Below are 20,270 nucleotides of genomic sequence, written 5' to 3'. Positions count from 1 at the left end.
TCCGCTCTGGTCTCGTCAGATGACGTCACAGCGTCCACGTCTAGGCCACGCCCAACGCATTTCGTCCAATGGGGGACTTCGTCAGGGGGAATGTACGAGAGCATGGCCAGTATTTACTAAAAATCCGAGTTTGGCCGATTTGTGTTTTTTTCTCTAAGTCCCAACACGGGAATTCACGAAGCACAAATCTCGGTAGTGTTTGGGACATTCGTAATGGTTTGAACGGCAAAGAACACAATTACGAATGAACAGACCATCGGTCAAACGCGGCTGTTATTTCCTACAACACGGGTATTCACTATTCATTCGTATTTGGGTGTTAGTCTCTGAGTGCTCAAGTGCGGGTGTATTTTTTTGCGAATCGTTAAAAAAAGCAGCAAAAAAATAGACCTGCTTTTTCCAGTCGAGTTTGGATAACCATGCACGGATCAGTGAGATCTGTGCATGGTTATCTATGGGAAAGGGTCTGTTTAATGTAAAAACTGGGGGGAAAAATTGCGTGGGGTCCCCCCTCCTAAGCATAACCAGCCTCGGGCTCTTTGAGCTGGTCCTGATTGCAAAAATATGGGGGGAAAATTGACAGGGGTTCCCCCATATTTTAACAACCAGCACCGGGCTCTGCGCCTGGTCCTGGTGCCAAAAATACGGGGGACAAAAAGCGTAGGGGTCCCCCGTATTTTTGGAACCAGCACCGGGCTCCACTAGTCAGAGAGATAATGCCACAGCCGGGGGACACTTTTATATAGGTCCCTGCGGCCCTGGCATTAAATCACTAACTAGTCACCCCTGGCCGGGGTACCCTGGAGGAGTGGGAACCCCTTAAATCAAGGGGTCCCCCCCTCCAGCCACCCAAGGGCCAGGGGTGAAGCCCGAGGCTGTCCCCCCCATCCAAGGGCTGCGGATGGGGGGCTGATAGCCTTGTGAAAAAAATAGTATATTGTTTTTTATAGCAGTACTACAAGTCCCAGCAAGCCTCCCCCGCAAGCTGGTACTTGGAGAACCACAAGTACCAGCATGCGGTGGAAAAACGGGCCCGCTGGTACCTGTAGTACTACTACAAAAAAAATACCCAAATAAAAACAGAACTCACACACCTTGAAAGTACAACTTTATTACATACATGCACACCTACATTCACACATACTTACCTATGTTCACACGAGGGTCGGTCCACTTCTCCAAGTAGAATCCATGGGTTACCTGAAAATAAAATTATACTCACAAAAATCCAGTGTAGATCTGTCCTCTTCTGAGCTTGTAATCCACGTACTTGGCAAAAAAACAAACCGAAAAACCCGAACCACGCACTGAAAGGGGTCCCATGTTTACACATGGGACCCCTTTCCCCGACTGCCGGGACCCCCCGTGACTCCTGTCACAGAGAGTCCCTTCAGCCAATCAGGGAGCGTCACGTCGTGGCACTCTCCTGATTGGCTGTGTGCTCCTGAGCTGTCAGTCAGGCTGCGCACGGCAGAGATACAATGTTGCGCCTATGCGCTCCATTGTATCCAATGGTGGGAACTTTGCGGTCAGCGGTTGACCGAAAGTAACCTCACCGCTGACCGCAAAGTTCCCGGCTGAAGGGACCCTCTTTGACAGGAGTCAGGGGGGGTCCTGGCAGTCGGGGAAAGGGGTCCCATGTGTAAACATGGGACCCCTTTCAGTGCGTGGTCGGGTTTCCGGTTTGTTTTTTTGCCAAGTACGTGGATTACAAGGTCAGAAGAGGACAGATCTACACTGGATTTTTGTGAGTATAATTTTAATTTCAGGTAACCCATGGATTCTACTTGGAGAAGTGGGCCGACCCTCGTGTGAACATAGGTAAGCATGTGTGAATGTAGGTGTGCATGTATGTAATAAAGTTGTACTTTCAAGGTGTGTGAGTTCTGTTTTTATTTGGGTATTTTTTTTGTAGTAGTACTACAGGTACCAGCGGACCCGTTTTTCCACCGCATGCTGGTACTTGTGGTTCTCCAAGTACCAGCTTGCAGGGGGAGGCTTGCTGGGACTTGTAGTACTGCTACATAAAACAATATTCTATTTTTTTCACAAGGCTATCAGCCCCCCATCCGCAGCCCTTGGATGGGGGGGGGACAGCCTCGGGCTTCACCCCTGGCCCTTGGGTGGCTGGAGGGGGGTTCCCACTCCTCCAGGGTACCCCAGCCAGGGGTGACTAGTTAGTGATTTAATGCCAGGGCCGCAGGGACCTATATAAAAGTGTCCCCCGGCTGTGGCATTATCTCTCTTACTAGTGGAGCCCGGTGCTGGTTCCAAAAATACGGGGGACCCCTACGCTTTTTGTCCCCCGTACTGTTAAAATATGGGGGAACCCCTGTCAATTTTTCCCCCATATTTTTGCAACCAGGACCGGCTGAAAGAGGCTGGTTGTGCTTAGGAGGGGGGACCCCACGCAATTTTTTTCTTGATTTTTAACACACTTTTTCTAAAAAGGTGCACAATGAAGCCCTGCACGGATCTCACAGATCCGGCCGGGATTCCTTGTGTTTTGTCAGGCAGTGTTTTACTCATCACTCCCGTAAAACACTGCCTGACATTACGAATCACATCGACATCGGAAAAAACGAATGTGGAAAACTCGGCAGCTTAGTAACTGACCGTATCAGGATTCAAAAAGTTGCAGTAAAATGCACCCGATACCATTCGAGTTCAAACACCCTTAAAAACGGCTAAAACACGAATATTAGTAAATTTTGGCCCATATGTTTTAAGTAAAGATTGTGCTTTTTAACCACTTACAAGTGCGCTCTCCATTTGTTTACCAGTTGTACTTGTGATACTCGGAAGGCTTCAAGGGATCAGAGCGACATTTTGGACATTTTAAACTCAGGAGCCTGAAGGACTTTGTGCGCAAGGACTGATGTGTGTGTGTGTGTGTATATATATATATATATATATATATGTCCATGAGGCAGCACTCCCATATGTAAATAAGAGCCCCGATGCCTTCCAATGGTGCCCGCCGGCCAGGAGCCCAAATATAGCAAGTGGTGTCGGCGGCACTCAGGTAATGAAATGTCTTTTCACTACCTGAGTGCCGACAACACCGCTTCCTATATATGTATATTTTACATATATATTTAAAATATGGAAACCCCACCCAAGTAAATCCTGTGTTTGCCCCTGGGTATCCCCCCAAAATGAGTGTTTTCAGGGGATATGCTGCAAATATTGAATGATAAATAGTAGAGCTATAACAGGGCCAGCCACGCCCCCTCCCTGAGTGCATGACGTTATGCAGTGTAGTGAGGCCGGGACTGAGAGCACTGACTGGGAACATCCTCTGGATGATCTGGGGGAGCTGTAAGAGTTATGCAAGCAGAGGCACTGCAGTAGCGATTCTGGCTGCAGGGTGTTATGATTGAGGCTCTGCATTCCGTGCGGCAGCACGGCTCACACACCGCTCGTTATGGCAGTGATAAATAAATTTGTACCCTTTTATCAACAATTGGTTATTGCTGCAATCTGTTGTGCAGTCATATACGAGTATAAGGAAGACTATATAAACTACTGAAATAAAAGACACAAGAACAAAGCAACTGTGCTAGTGAGCAACTCTCAATGTTTATTAATATCGTAATCCATAAATCTCAAAGGGTCCTTTAAAAAAAATAAAAAACAAAAGCTCACTATAGTGACAAATCTGTACATTGAGTTACAGAAATTTTATTCAAAACGTTCAGGTACCAGAAATGTACAGTATTGTTCCCTTCAATATCTGTTCTCTCAGGCAGCAGATTTCTCAGATACATATTCTATTGAAATCAGTAGATTTACACAAAGTTGTACAGTGAAGTGACAAAACAGGAGCAGGATACTGATATTCTTCCCTTGGGTTCAATACTGTCATCAGGCACAGACTCTCACAATCATTAAATACAATCTCTTTCCTAAAGCCCAGCAATACATGAAGCCATTATACATGTACATACAGGTATGCCCATATGCATTACAGTATACTTGTACAGTAGATGGAAACTTTTTCACTTGTTTAATTAACAAGTGAAATAAATTTAAGTTCCAAAAGTACAATTTCACTCTCTAGCAGGGCCGTAGGTGTATGCAGCGTGTGCTCCGCACATAGCGCTGCAGTGTAGGAGGCGCTGTTGACAGTTTTTATCAATTATCTAATTACTTTCAATTGCAGATTCCCCCCTTTTTGAATGCCAGCATCTCCTGACCGCCCCTGTCTCCTACCCCCACCCCTTTTGTCGCTAATACCTATACAGAATTCATGGACTTCACTTGATAGCTCTTTGTTGTTCTGTCGTACTATCCTTTATTATATTTCGGGATGCTGATGTACCCAGGATTCAAACCCATTACCTATGACATTGCAGTTGGACAATCTATTTATTGAGCTGTCTGCCCTTGCATAGAAAGCTAAAGAATTCCAAGCTGGAGAGTTTTAACTATTTGAAGCTTACCTTGTACTTTGTGAAGGGGTGATCAGCGTTATGGCAGATCGATGTAGTGTGTGGCAGCAAGGGATTAGATGTGTGGCTGCACTCTGCATGGATCTGCTCGATTATGATGCTGGTTGTTTTTTTACGGGGTACAGGTAGCTACATATAGTTAGAAATCTATTAGTTTTTTGCAGGATCAAGTGGCTCAGTGGGTGGGGTGATTGACTGGGATACAGCAGGTTGTGGGTTTAAGTCCTGGGTGTTGCAGTATATTGAAATATGTTATTTAATGAGGGGTATTGTGTCTGAATGGCAGCAAGCTCTCGGGTTGAGTGTATGAATGTGGTATAATGTGGATTTGTGCCCACATCCATTTTCTTGCAGTGTTCTATAAATGGGTTTGGATGATATATGTGTGGGTGGGTGGGAGGGGGCATCATAGCGTGGGCTTTCTCTGGGATCAATGCTATCATGCCCCTTCCCTGCGAGGCATGCGCCTTATATCCATATTAAATAAATGGAGGGAGACGGACGGACAATTCTCTTTCTGGCACAGGGCACCAAAAAGCTTAGTTACTGCTCTGCTCTCTAGGGTCTGGTTGTATTTCTCAGTGTCAAACAGTCTCATCTTGTGGTTCAAGGAGTTGTGCAATGAGAAATTTCATACAATATACCTGTATAAGGGGTGGTATTATTTAAGGGCCAGAGAATAGGGTATGGTGACAAATAATAGTGTGAGGTATTTTTCACCCATAATTACTGCAGAAGTGTAGGCGCTTTTCTTACCCACGGAGATCTTTTATTGTATATCAAGGTGAATGAGTTATCAATGTCATTATGTGCAGTAGGAATATATTAATTTATTAACATTTACTTATATAACGTCAGCATATTCTGATACATTTTATATTTAAGGTAAATCAAGAAAGAAAGTAGTCCAAATATGAAATCAAGATATCAAGCAATCCAAAATGAACATACAGAAAACTTCTGAATCAGAAACCAGCTGATACCTCCGGACAGTATCTAGATATTTATATGCCTCCGGGCCATTTCAAGTCACTCAGTGGAAACCTTTTAACTGAGAACATCACTGTTTTCTGCATAAACCTGATGGGAAGTTCTGCACAAGCAAGTTCCTACACAGCCGATCCCTATATGTAGACTTCCAATCTTTGGCTTCCTTTTTTCTTGTACACGGGGCCTTTTCCATTTTGCTCTGCCGACTCAATTAATTTAATGACCACGGGATCCTTCTTGAACCTCACTGTAAACCTGGATCACCAGATATTATGAAGAAATAATTACGCAATGTAAAACAACATTCATATCTCTCTCTCTCTATACAGGTGTGTGTGTGTGTGTGTGTGTGTGTGTGTGTGTGTGTGTGTGTGTGTGTGTGTATATATATATATATATATATATATATATATATATAGTATATCCACACTCACTGTGTATCAATACGGCGGTGCTCCATAATGGACCAATACAGTCCATAATACATCAAATCCAATGGTACAGGCACTCACCAATTAATTGCAGCATATATTTATTTTACCTTACATATGGCAAACAGTGGTAATCAATAGTAGCATGTCAGCAGCGTGTCGACGTTTCGGTACTTCATGGACCTTTGTCAAGACCAGCAATATCCCAACATCAGGTCACCAAGCAGCACACAATGCCTAATGAGCCAGTAACACCTTGTATAGCAGACACAAATCTCACTGACCCTCCCATCTAATTAGTCACCAGGAAGTAAATCTCCTAATGGTATTAGTACCTTACGGTTCAATGCACTCACCAATAGTGTCACAACATATACGACATCAACATGTATATTATAGAAAAGTCAAGGTTAACCTTATCAATGTGCTGGAGCGTTAACAAACAGCTCCACTTAGTATAGATCAATGGCGGGTGCGGCTTGCGCTCCACCGCCCGTAGAACGCATATCGCGGGCGGAAGCGAAAATAACGCATGGCGCTACTCAGACCCCAGTGCACTCAACACTGTGGAACGCGGAAGCGCATCACATTCGTTCCACCGCCCGTACCAACTCGAAAACTCATTAGAATGCACTACACTTAATCCATGATGCCAATAGTATGTACGGGTTGTCAATGAGCATGTGTGTCAATATATCAGGCGTACATGGCTAAATCAACATACCACAACAATACATTAAACATATAATCATAGTACAAAAACACACATTACTAGATCATGATCATTACTGACCATAATCAAAAAATATACACATATATTAAAAAAAAAAAAATTGCTGATTTGCTACTATTGATTACCACTGTTTGTCATATGTAAGGTAAAATAAATATATGCTGCAATTAATTGGTGAGTGCCTATACCATAGGATTTGATATAGATATATATATATACCACTTGGACATCTATATATATATATATATATATGCATCTAGAACAAAGCTGTGTTTTAATTCAATGTTTCGGGGCCCTTCCCCCCATCATCAGGACACATGACGGGGGGAAGGGCCCCGAAACGTTGAATTAAAAAAAACACAGCTTTGTTTCACTGAGGAAATAGTCCAGGGGTGCCACCTTTGTTCAAGATGCATATGGATGGGGTCTGCTGACCCCTAAAGGAAAGCACCCTGGCAAGTATTCAGTTTCTTTTGCAACCACTCACCATTCCCTGGAATGGGGTGCACACATGCACTCTCCACCCCCAGGTTGGGGTGCAGTGGGCTGTGACCACCTGCTCACATATACATATACAGAGAACCCAGCACTCTCCTCAGTAGCCTCATTCACTTCAAATAAATAATGCGCATACGCACAGTGTCTATTCTCCGCTGCTCTGCTAAGCAGACAGGAGCCTCCCAACTGCCCCCCTGGCGGCAGGATCACATATGATACATCGTATGCGTTCCTTTTGCACACAATGTTCTATGCAATCCCAGCCAAGGCAACGGGATCCGACAAATGTATAGTGCAGCCCTTGCAATCTCCGACTCCAATCCGATGAGCACAGGACCGCACATCGGATCGGAATCAGAAGTAAAACACTTGCAATTTGCTACTTTTCATCCGATTTCTTGGCCCGATTCGTCGAAATCGGACGAAATTGACCCAAATCGCACAAGTGTATGGGCACCATTAGATCTATCTGACCACAGATCTGGGCTTTGCTATAGAGATACTGCACCATAGTATGATGCACAATTGCTCTGTTTATTAATTAATTTAAAGCCCAGATAAGTGGAGACAAACATTGCAAACTCCCCCATATGATAAGCTGTGTGGGTGTGAGTACTCCATCCTACAACAAATGTAGCTGGGGCAGGGTTTGGGTCATGGGGTTGGGGCTGTTTGTTTTATTTGCCTTTGGAGCTATGGGGCAAATGTATTAAACCTGGAGAAATTATAAAGCAGTGATAAGTGCAAGGTGATAACGCACTGGCCAATCAGCTCCATTATGTAAATTGACAGTTAGGAACTAATTGGCTGGTGCATTATCACCTTGCACTTATCACTGCTTTATCACCTCTCCAGGATTAATACATCTGCCCCTAAAACACTAAACCCACTGGAGGCAATCATTGCGTTATTTTATTTATAGATCGTATTTCTTAAGTGGCAACAGAAACATACTCATCAGTAATCTGTAGGTTCAGCTTCTTTTGTGTTGTTTCCAGTGCGGATTGGTGAAGTCTGGTCAGAATTTCTATTACATGGTCACTGGTTAGAAGGATGTCATTCCCCCCCTTTCCGCCTGATGTAGATGTCTGGAACACAGAGAATGGTGGAACTGCTGTAGTCATCACAAGGGCAAAGCATATAAAGAGCACAATGTAGAGGTGGTGTACTTAAAGAGCACAAATCACATACATACTGTGGTATAATCATTTTGGTTGCTGACTCAATATAAAAGTGCCCTTTATCAATTCATTGGGAAGCTGTGAGATCACAGAATCGATATGCTGCATTTATTTCAATATTGATTCCACCTACAAAATGGCTGCCTTCATGTTGGCATCAAGTAATGCCCCAGTGATTATAACAGGCGTGTCACAAGTTGCTAGGGAACTCATAAGCAACACTTTAATGTGCGCAGCTGTTTATCCCTGTGCATTGAGTGAGATTTGTAAATTAGGTTTTCTGTGTTTAGGTCACATAAGCACTTTAGGGCATAAAACACATATTACCTGAGTCAGCTGAATGAGGAAGAACCCATCGCTGAACTTACTAACAGATATGCTGGCAATTTCATCCATTTTAACAAGCACCTTCACTTGTGCTTTTGCATCCATAAGAGCAAAGTGAGATTTTGTTAGTAAAAATATCATGGCAGTTCCCTGAAATAAAACACACATGTACATGTATTAACACTTTCCATCATTCAATATACATGTACTGACAGTAGTTCACAATTAAGGTGAGATGTACTAAGCAGGGCCAGATTAAGCCTTGAGGGGGGGGGGGGGGGGGGCTGGGGCACTTAGGACAGGGGGGCCCTGGTGGAGGGGGAGGGTGTATATTAGATTGTGCATACCTCTCAACATGACCCATTTGAGGAGGGACACATTGCTTTCTACCTGGAATTACCTTTTAATATATGTTTGGCACACGTGTTGAACTTTCCTGAAATGGGTCATGTTGGGAGGTATGGATTGTGTATGGTTAGCGTGGCTCCGTCTGTGCCGCAGCGCACCCTCTAAGGTGCGCCTATCACATGGTCTGGGGCGTGCGTGCGTGTGAGACACGCACGCGCCCCAATCACTGCAATGGTAGCTTCTCTGTGTACTCCCGTAGCGTGGTTAGGCGCTGGATCACCTAGCCTCGCCAGGAGTGCACGTTTGCGATGGAGCCGCATTAGATGAGCGCGGCTTCATCTGTATATTAAATATAAACCAATGGCGCATATTAGATTTAAACTAATAGCTTAATAAGGCCTGGTACTGTTTATATCTCCACCTAATAGAGAGACATCTATTTTATAATGTTTTCCTGTAGTGGAACAAAGACAACTTAAGCTTAAAATGCACATAGAAAAATAAAATCTATAAGTTATCTTGCCAAAATGTAATGGCAGCAGCAGCCTCTGTATTACTAACACACTGGGACAGGACTCAGGAGGATGCTCTGTGTGTCTCTCTCTCTAGACATGAACACTCTTATTAGATAACAGGTTACACAGGATCCTGACACCCAGGCGGGAGGAGAAGCTGGGATCCTTGTGTCACTTACAGCTCTCTCCCCTCTGCAATCTCTCCTCTGGTCAGGAAGCTCCGTCGGTATCTCCTGAAGCCTGATACTCCTGTGTATATGCCTGCAATGCATACTGTCCTGCTCACATTCTGGCAGGTTGGTTCTGCTGCTGCACAAGAGGGAGATCTAGTGATGTCAGTGTGCTCTGGCTGGGGGGCCCCTTGACAAAGGGGGGCCCTGGGTACAGTATGCCATGCACCCCCCCTTAATCTGGCTATGGTACTAAGCCTTGGAGAGTGATAAAGCAGAGAAACATAAAGTACTAGTCAATCAACTCCTAAATGCCATGTTACAGGCTGTGTTTGAAAAATGACAGGAGCTGATTGATTGGTTGGTTCTTTTCTCTCTCCACTTTATCACTCTCCAATGCTTAGTACATCTGCCCCTTAGAAGCATGTTCACTTCTGTTAATACAGATTTCATTTGTACTTATTTGATGTCACAATTCCTAAGTCGGAGCAATCTATTTTCACAAATGCTCGTAACACTACCCTAAACATGTGCAACTACGGGGATGAACGAAAGGTATTAAATCAGTAAAATGCATGAAATGTACTATTATTCAGTTACTGAAGTGGACATTTAGAAGTGGCGGCTGGAAAGTGTAAGTGAATGGAAATTGATTGTATTACATTTGAAGCAGCAGTAGAAGTGGCGGATTGGCAAACCGTTATATTACAGCCACTACAGTATTTTTATTGAATCATTTGATCCAATACTCACAATGCCAGATTTACCAAACTCCAAAGCATTGGTCCGGCAGCCATCACCATCTTGAGATGGCTTTAGCCCATAGTAGCCATGGTGATTTGTTTGGAGAGGAGCAGTCTGCAAAACAGTCGGTGATCACTGAATAGATGCGCACGGCATCTATTAGTGCAGGGAGGGTTTCCAGAGGGCTGCACAGCTGGGCACGCCCCCAAAATGACGAAAACGAGGGTCACTGCACTCTCAGAAAACAGGAATGGCGTACCTATATTTTTTGCAAGGACTGCCCGGCACCACTACCTCCTCACCCCCAAATGCCACAGTCTGTCAATCATGCTGTGGCGTATGGGGCACTTCATGCGATGACGCAGGACTCCATGTACACATGCGAATAACGGGTTCTGCATATGTGCACTCCACCCACCATCGGAGTTGTATGCAAACCATCAGATTTATATACAGCTCTGAATCAGGCCCTGAATGACTGCAATAGAGGATGCAAAAAGGAGGAGAAGTTACTGTCAGGAACATAGGACTTCACTGGTATTTGCTGTTAGGTTTCCATTTCACTCTCTTGCCCTACTGTAAATGTCAGCATCAACTGAAGATCAGTGCAGGACAGGAAAAACAGCTCTGTCGTCCAGTAGTACAGATTGCCTAGAGAAGCTTCCTCTTCTGGCTAGGCCCTAGCCGCTAGGGAGACTGCTTTGCTGCTGCTCCCAGGCACTGGGTATGATTCATGCTTGTAGGTAAAGCAACAAAGCAACCAACAGGGCAAAACTATGTTGCACTGCAAGTGGGACTGATGTAACGTGCTGAGAGATTTAGATTTGGGTGGGGTGTGTTCAAACTGAAATCTGAAGTTCAGTGTCAAAATAAAATTGTCTAACATTTGTGGGCTACATACAAAAACAGCCAGTATTTACCCTGCACAGAAAAAATATAACCCACCCAAATCTAAATCTCTCTGCACATGTTACATCTGCCCCACCTACAGTGCAACATAGTTTTGCCCAGTTGCTTGCTTTTTTGCTTTACTTACAAAGCTGAATCAAGCCTGCTGTTAGTACATAACACAGCCTCCAGATTTGGGTCTATTTCATATGCTGGTGACCAGTTTGGGGTATGGTATACTTACTAACTTCAAAATGAGCTTTGCTTTGTACAATAGCCCCTAGACTAAGCTCAGTTGTGCACATAAGCCACCAGATTGGTGGTGTTATTGTCTACTGGTAACAGGATTGCAGAATATAATACATATATATATATATATATATACACACTGCTCAAAAAAATAAAGGGAACACTAAACTAACACATCCTAGATCTGAATGAATTAAATATTATTAAATACTTTGTTCTTTACATAGTTGAATGTGCTGACAACAGAATCACACAAAAATTATCAATGGAAATCAAATTTATTAACCCATGGAGGTCTGGATTTGGAGTCACACTCAAAATTAAAGTGGAAAAACACACTACAGGCTGATCCAACCTTGATGTAATGTCCTTAAAACAAGTCAAAATGAGGCTCAGTAGTGTGCGTGGCCTCCACGTGCCTGTATGACCTCCCTACAACCCACACAAGTGGCTCAGGTAGTGCAGCTCATCCAGGATGGCACATCAATGCGAGCTGTGGCAAGAAGGTTTGCTGTGTCTGTCAGCGTAGTGTCCAGAGCATGGAGGCGCTACCAGGAGACAGGCCAGTACATCAGGAGATGTGGAGGAGGCCGTAGGAGGGCAACAACCCAGCAGCAGGACCGCTACCTCCGCCTTTGTGCAAGGAGGAACAGGAGGAGCACTGCAAGAGCCCTGCAAAATGACCTCCAGCAAGCCACAAATGTGCATATGTCTACCCAAACGATCAGAAACAGACTCCATGAGGGTGGTATGAGGGCCCGACGTCCACAGGTGGGGGTTGTGCTTACAGCCCAACACCGTGCAGGACGTTTGGCATTTGCCAGAGAACACCAAGATTGGCAAATTAGCCACTGGCGCCCTGTGCTCTTCACAGATGAAAGCAGGTTCTCACTGAGCACATGTGACAGACGTGACAGAGTCTGGAGACGCCAAGGAGAACGTTCTGCTGCCTGCAAAATCCTCCAGCATGACCGGTTTGGCAGTGGGTCAGTAATGGTGTGGGGTGGCATTTCTTTGGGGGGCCGCACAGCCCTCCATGTGCTCGCCAGAGGTAGCCTGACTGCCATAAGGTACCGAGATGAGATCCTCAGACCACTTGTGAGACCATATGCTGGTGCGGTTGGCCCTGGGTTCCTCCTAATGCAAGACAATGCTAGACCTCATGTGGCTGGAGTGTGTCAGCAGTTCCTGCAAGACGAAGGCATTGATGCTATGGACTGGCCCGCCCGTTCCCCAGACCTGAATCCAATTGAGCACATCTGGGACATCATGTCTCACTCCATCCACCAATGCCACGTTGCACCACAGACTGTCCAGGAGTTGGCGGATGCTTTAGTCCAGGTCTGGGAGGAGATCCCTTCAGGAGACCATCCGCCACCTCATCAGGAGCATGCCCAGGCATTGTAGGGAGGTCATACAGGCACGTGGAGGCCACACACACTACTGAGCCTCATTTTGACTTGTTTTAAGGACATTACATCAAAGTTGAATCAGCCTGTAGTGTGTTTTTCCACTTTAATTTTGAGAGTGACCCCAAATCCAGACCTCCATGGGTTAATAAATTTGATTTTCATTGATAATTTTTGTGTGATTTTGTTGTCAGCACATTCAACTATGTAAAGAACAAAGTATTTAATAAGAATATTTCATTCATTCAGATCTAGGATGTGTTATTTTAGTGTTACCTTTATTTTTTTGAGCAGTGTATATATATATATATGTAGTAGAAGGAAACAGCGGCGCTCCGGGACTTGTGTTATCAAAAAGCTGTTGTATTAAAGCATTACAAACAATGCAGGTGCCAACGTTTCAGGGCCAGTAGCCCCTTTGTCAAGGTGAGTATCAAACAAAATTAACTGTGTCTTACCTTAAGTAACAGTAGAAGCCCGCCAGTGAGGCTGGCGGGTTTCTACTGTTACTTAAGGTAAGACCCTTGTGGCGCCATATAAATAAAGGATAATAATAATAATAAGACATAGTCTTTATTGTTTGTAATGCTTTAATACAACAGTTTTTGGATATCACAAGTCCTGGAGTGCCTCTGTTTCCTTCTACTATATACATGCTATCTGACGGATGGCACCTGGCCACCACTATGGCACTACGGACATTTCAAGGAGTGCCGGACTATCTATAGGTGTGTGTGTGTGTGTGTGTGTGTGTGTGTGTGTGTGTGTGTGTGTGTGTGTAGATGGATACATACATATATATATATATATATATATATATATATATATATATATAAACTTTATAATGTATATTCTGATCGTATCATAAAGCATATGGGGGGCATATTCATCATGAAAAAATTGTGAACTGAGAATTTTTAGTTTTCAATTCTCAGCATTTTCGTTCACAATTTTTTCGATATTCATCATCCTCACCTAATAAATTTAGCACTTCCGAAAAACTGCTCCTTTTGCAGAGACAGGTTTTTGGAAAATTATATTTTGCTCCTCATTACCAGTCTGTCTGGCTGCAGCTGTGCCCCCCACCTTCCCGCAGCATGTTATTGCTGGGATTGACCTGCTGCTGCGGAACAGGTTCACTCTAGCAGCGACGGTGCCCCTCCCCTCTCTCCCCCAGTGCAACAGCCAAGGCCCCCCCTTTAGACTAATGCAGCTGCGCCCTCCCCCGCTCACCTTCCCGACACCGCATCTTGCCGCTGGGATCGTACTACAGTTGCTGCCACCCACAGCTCACCACCCCACCGCCAGCTCAGGGTGCCCAGCTGCAGAGTTTGCGCTGCCCCGTTCTCTGCTGCACTTGTGCAGAGATTTGGAGGCTGTTCCCCATCTCAGGACAGCAAACAGTTTCACGGTCATACTCCCAAAAAAGTGCTTTTTCGGAGTTAGATGAATGTCACAATTTCTACATCCCCTGGGGAGTGTAGAAATTGTGACATTTTAGTGATGATGAATATGCCCCATGGTGAGCAGAGTAAAGATGGAGAACATACTGTACCTTGCCATCGGTCTTGCTGATTCTTTGGGCACTGGCAGCTACCTCTACCTTTCCAGGAACACCCGAAGCCGCCTTTTGAAATTTGGGGTTTCTCTGTATACCCGCATAATCTCCCTGAAATGCTTTTGGAACACTAAAAAGAAAGAAAAACTTTTTTCTTTACCTCTTATTGCAGCCCCCTGATGGAAGCATCAATTTATATCAAATACTGTATGCTAATATTAAGTACAGTGCACTAAGAGCACAATCTAATTAGCCATGATTTACACACGGATGCGAATAAGTATGGCTGTAAGCCGCACCTTTGGTACCACTGGACTTGCAGAGTTTTATTCACAGCCCCATCTATATATAAAGAGCCATGAGGGGTGCCAGATCCACTGCCGGCATTTACACACCATTGCAATGAAATCTCGCCCACTCGTCTGTGGGGGTGAGTTAATTAGATCGTGCACAAAAAGTGTTTTGCCCGTATTTACACTCAAATATATATATATTTTTTGCATAGTAAAATAAAACATCAGAATAAACAAAGTCAGTCTTCTGCAGAAATTGTCAAAAAATGGGAAAACAGTTTAAAGGGTTTTCCAAAAATTAGCCCATCGTGTTTCATCCATTCTGTCGCTTCACAAGAACTCAGCTTTCAGAAAAATCACTCATTCCTTTCTTACCTACAGTACATTCTACTTTATCATTTTACATTTAGTTTATTTACTAGCTGGAATCAAAACAAAAAACCATACTGACCTTGCTGGATAAGACTTCTTTTTGCCACTGAAGAGCTCACTGGCACAGAGTTTATCCTGAAGGACAGCCTTGCGTTGAGGAGTCAGACCTTGTCTGTACTTCTTGCACTACCCAACAAGAAAGAGTAACAAACATATGTTCAGCACTATAACTATAACTTCAACCTGTAAAATGATACTATCCCACAATAATCCCTTCTATCCTCCAATAATCTCTTCCCACTTTATTGCTCCAAAACATCCTTTTTAATGGTTTTATTTTAATATGTAAATTATCAGTTTACTTGGCTCTCTGGGAAACTACAGGTTTACTTGGGAGAGATCTGGCTGCTTACCACTAGGGATGAGACACAGGATCTCTTTCAGCATCACTGTGGTCTGTTAGAGTGGTCAGAAAATGACCACACAAAGGCTGATAGCAACCATATGCCATTGTCTTCTTAAGAGCCCCATACACTACACCGATTTTGTACGATTTCATGCGTTTCTGACCTTTCGGGCCGAAATATCATATGAAAAGTGTAAAATCGTTTTTGTTTTCGATCCGATCCGATGCGCGGACCAGTGAGTGTCGGATCGGATCCCCTAGATCGCTAGTGCTGCACGACTGATTTATCAGAATCGGATGGAAAATGGTGTTCTTTTTGTGCATGCGATATATTGCATGCGATGTATCGCATAAGTTTGACTGCCATTCTCCAGGACACTCCCAGCCCCCCTAGCCCTCTAATCCAGGCCATCAGATATATCTTATGGTACAATTGTATGCCATATGATATATGACATGCGATTTTACGCGGCTTGATCAATCGCATGCAATATATGTTATGCAAAAATAGCACAAAAATACAAAATCATATGGAATCACTCCCGGGAAGGACCAGGGGAGTTCAAGGGAAATTGCCTCCGACTTCAGCCTCAGACATATCGTTGTAGTGTATGGGGCCCTTTACTGTATTAACCAGCATGTCTGATAAATCTCCCAAACGGACTCTTCTCTACTGTATGTGTTATTCCTTTATGGAATCACTATGAGTAATAGCTCATGTACTCTTATGTTATGTGATATATATAATGTTTTTAATCCACTACATCAGTACAAATAAACCTATGAAAACCTGTCTAAAATGAAAGTTACAGCATGCCACTTTTTAGTACAAAATAGTATAGGCTTTATGATTCATCAACACCACAGAGAGCAGGGGTAGGCAAAGCTTGGCATTTGTGCCACAAGGTGCACTCAAGGATATCCGAGTGCTACTGGTGGGGTTAGTCACTCTCCTACTAGGTGCACTGTGTTGTTCCCCAACTCATATTCCACCTCCTGCTCTCACAGATTCGACCTTAGGCCATCTCATAACTTAAGCATGGCATGAATACCCAGCAAAGCCTGGACCTCTAGTGAATGAACCCTGCCATAGTTAGTCATGCTCCCACTTGAATAGATCAACATTTTTAAGCAAGTCTTCATCTCCAGACTACAATCAACCTAAGCTGAGTAAACTAGTAACTTCATATAGGAAGGACCGGGAAGCCACTAACATTTTTAGTACACATCCATCATTGTGTAAAATGTCAGTATATGATGTAATGGTGGTGGTACTTTCCTGGCATGTGATGTTGAACATCTGGCACCCAAAGAGAAAAATGTTCCTACCCCTAAAATAGTGTTTTTACAGCTGTTATAGCTTTATTTAAGGGGGGTACTCACGGAGCGATAATCTAAGCAATCTGACTAGATTGCTTAGATTTTCAGCAAGATCTCTCTGTTTCCCCCCCTACAGCGATAGCGATGCGCAGCCCCGTGTGTCGCTATCGCTGCTGCTAGACTGGCCTGCATGCAGGCTCAATCTAGCAGGTGAAATGAGCAGCGGCCCCCCCCGTCCCCCGCCGCACGCTCAGCACACATCGCGCTGTGCTGAGCGGGGGGAGAGATGTGTGTTGAGCGGATCGCTCAGAACACATCTCTGCCCACATCTGCCGGTGAGTACTGGCCTTTAGGGTAACTAAGAGCAAATGATCTTATCAAGTGAAACACACTACAGTTTCTTTGTAAGGCTTTTGTAGATTCAATGAACCTAAACAGCAACTTGCAACCAGTAAAACAGGCAGATGCCTGGTATTCATGTACTTCATTTGTGAGTCCTTTTGAATAGAAAGTTTGGGCCATATAGATGCTGGCCACACAATGCAGAACACGCTCCTATCAATGGGTTCTCTGAGCACAATGTGACAGTCTCGTATACTGTACAAGGCCAGTACCCTGTTAGCTTTGCAATCTTTTAGAATGTGAGTCCCTCTCCCATGGTATTTTGTGGTATGTATGTCAGGGAGGGCGGGTTGCAGATAATTGGGGAAGAAAGGGAGGGGGGGTATGTTTTCCAGACACACACACACCATTAGGCAATTCTTCTCTTTGTCTAAAAAATACAAAGGAATGGAAAGGATTATATTATTAATATGTTGTAGTATCCAACTACCTTCCAGTGCTGGAATAACCTCAATAGTTCTTGATTTGTAGATGTAAGAAACTTATATTTAGCAGGTGTCCATGTTTTGTTTGTTGGGGACAGAGATGGAAGATTTTTCTTCAGTCCCAAAAAGTATAATTGAAGCTGGGTGATAAAAAGAGGTAAAAATATCAAGTATATATCACCTACAGTATATACATATATATACTGTCCTCAAGGTTATATGCATGTCAAAATGTATTCACTACTACAACTTTACCTAACTGATGTAAGAAACGTATCAATAAAAACATACATATGAAACAAATTAAAATTTGCAGAAAGACATGTACAAGCAATTTAATTAAATTCGTCTGATGTTTTTTTTCTACACTGTTAATCTCCTTAATAACCAGTATAATTAGTTCACAAATCACAGACAACTCACAATTCTGCGGTAGATGAAGTTGGCCAATGTCTTTGATGCAGAGGAGCGGAAATGTTTCCTGTATTCCTTTCTGACCTGTAAATAGAATTTGTATAATGTATGTATGTCACATATTCATGCATCAGTCATAGTTACTTGTGCTGTTGTTTACCTGTCTTTATTATTACAGGTTGAGTATCCCATATCCAAAATACGGAATATTCCGAAATACGGACTTTTTTGAATGAGATAGTGAAACCTTTGTTTTCTGATGGCTCGATGTACACAAACTTTATTTAATGCACAAAGTTATTAAAAATATTGTATTAAATTACCTTCAGGCTGTGTGTATAATGTGTATATGAAACAAACGCATTCTGTGCTTAGACCTGGGTCCCATCACCATGATATCTCATTATGGTATGCAATTATTCTAAAATATTCTAAAATATGTAAAAATCCGATATCCAAAATACTTCTGGTCCCAAGCATTTTGGATAAGGGAGACTCAACCTGTATAGTTATTTCTGTCACATAAATCACATACCGTATTGTAAACCATCCTCTTTTCTCAGCGCTGACAGTAGACATAGGGCCTGATTCAGCGATGCACGCAATGTGGATGTTATATGTAGTGGAATGATTTTTGCCACTGCTCATGCGTCTACAGTAGGTCACACTGCGCATGTTCCGCGATGGTCTTGGCGGCTGCAGTGATGATTTATTCTTTAAGTGATTGACAGTCAGGGAGCGTATATGGGAGGTACTGACGGGTGGCCATTGAAAAGCAGGTGTGTTGGGGGAGTTGTCACAGCTCGCGACTGCGATTTGGTAAGCAGTTGAAATGGCTCTGACGTTTTATTTCATTCCGACGGTCATGCTGCACAACCATATGGTTATATAGACAGTACACAAACGTTGGATCTGAGAAGCCGCCAATGGGCGTCTCAGTACAAATTGTGGAGACTGCGACATTTGCATCTTTTTGCACAACCACTGCGTACAGGATCACAGCTGCGACAGCATTTGCGACTATCTCGGAATCAGGCCAATAGTCAATACCTTCTTACCATACTGTATGTGTGTGTGAGGTTTTTTTTCTTTGTTATAACATTACATTGTATTTTGGTATAGGTTGTCAGGACATGCTGGCGCTTGTAGTTCTATAAGCACTAGTATGCTCTTTCAGTCATAAGCAAGCTAGCACTTGTAGTTCTTCAAGAGCTGGTATACCCAAGCAGTTTATTGCTGCCAGGCTTGCTGGGATCAGTAGTACGACATACAAAAAAAATGCTTTTTTTAAATGATTCACATTATTACCTCAACAACACCCACTTGCTATTGGTGTAGGGAGGAGCCCCCTGGCCGTTTTTTGATGGGATGAACCTTCGGACACATTTTAAGCCTTATGATGAGTTGTACATATCTGTAGATACAGGCAGCTGAATACGCATGTAATGCACCACTTTTGCGGTGCTTGTTTTACATGTGTATTTCCTATATCTAACGCTACATGAGGACCTATGTCTGAAAAATGGAAATCCCGGCCTAAGTGTAAAATAGCCTGTGTGAAGCAGGATGTGCAGGATTTTGCAAGCCTGGACAAATTTTTAAAGCGGCAATCATTTACAAGGCAAAACCAAGTTGGTTTTGCCGTGTTAATGATCACCGCTTTAAAAATCCACCCAAAACCCCGCATTTCCTGCTTTCGTACGTTTTTACATTTAGCTCCCCATGTCTGATAATGGAACTATGTTTGAGAATATTCATAGAAATATAGACTGTTTTGGCAGAAAACAACCAACTGGAAGGATTTCTTCACTTTATTTCCTCCTCTGTATATCCTGGAGTTAGCCCTATTCAATATAATGTCAAATCGGTTTGAATAATTGGCACATCTGTGGTTGGTGTAGGGACAAACTGTTACTAACTAGATACATTTAATTCACTAAAAAAATCAATCAGTCTATAAAATGAAAGTTATTATTTGCTATTTGTTTAGTATAGGTTGAGTCTCCCATATCCATAATGCTTGGGACCAGAAGTATTTTGGATATTGGATTTTTTCCATATTTTGGAATATTTGCATTCCATGGTACCCAAGTATAAAAACACAGAATGCATTTATGTATCATATACACTTTATACACATATG

General features: G+C 43.3%; 1 protein-coding gene and 1 long non-coding RNA gene across 4 annotated transcripts in view; one reads left to right on the top strand and one right to left on the bottom strand.

Moving 5' to 3' along the window:
- LOC135011260 (uncharacterized) overlaps nucleotides 1-8,174 on the top strand; it is a 263,022-nt gene extending 254,848 nt beyond the window's left edge. Inside the window, exons 3-4 of the long non-coding RNA XR_010210376.1 lie at nucleotides 5,340-5,773; nucleotides 8,105-8,174. This is a non-coding gene — a long non-coding RNA (uncharacterized LOC135011260). The remainder of the gene's footprint in view (nucleotides 1-5,339; nucleotides 5,774-8,104) is intronic.
- MYO1A (myosin IA) overlaps nucleotides 5,576-20,270 on the bottom strand; it is a 142,340-nt gene continuing 127,645 nt past the window's right edge. For all 3 annotated transcript variants that reach the window (XM_063952441.1, XM_063952442.1, XM_063952443.1), the window contains 7 exons: nucleotides 18,137-18,211; nucleotides 17,719-17,853; nucleotides 15,240-15,346; nucleotides 14,493-14,625; nucleotides 8,615-8,764; nucleotides 8,061-8,194; nucleotides 5,576-5,699 (listed from right to left, as the gene is read on the bottom strand). In XM_063952441.1, the coding sequence (XP_063808511.1) occupies nucleotides 5,579-5,699; nucleotides 8,061-8,194; nucleotides 8,615-8,764; nucleotides 14,493-14,625; nucleotides 15,240-15,346; nucleotides 17,719-17,853; nucleotides 18,137-18,211 (855 nt within the window). In that variant the 3' untranslated portion in view covers nucleotides 5,576-5,578. The remainder of the gene's footprint in view (nucleotides 5,700-8,060; nucleotides 8,195-8,614; nucleotides 8,765-14,492; nucleotides 14,626-15,239; nucleotides 15,347-17,718; nucleotides 17,854-18,136; nucleotides 18,212-20,270) is intronic.

The sequence above is a fragment of the Pseudophryne corroboree genome, chromosome 2 (assembly GCF_028390025.1).
Source record: "Pseudophryne corroboree isolate aPseCor3 chromosome 2, aPseCor3.hap2, whole genome shotgun sequence".
Classification (NCBI taxonomy): domain Eukaryota; kingdom Metazoa; phylum Chordata; class Amphibia; order Anura; family Myobatrachidae; genus Pseudophryne; species Pseudophryne corroboree.
The sequence above is the reverse complement of the archived record's forward strand: the minus strand, read 5'-3'. Positions and strand labels throughout refer to the sequence as shown.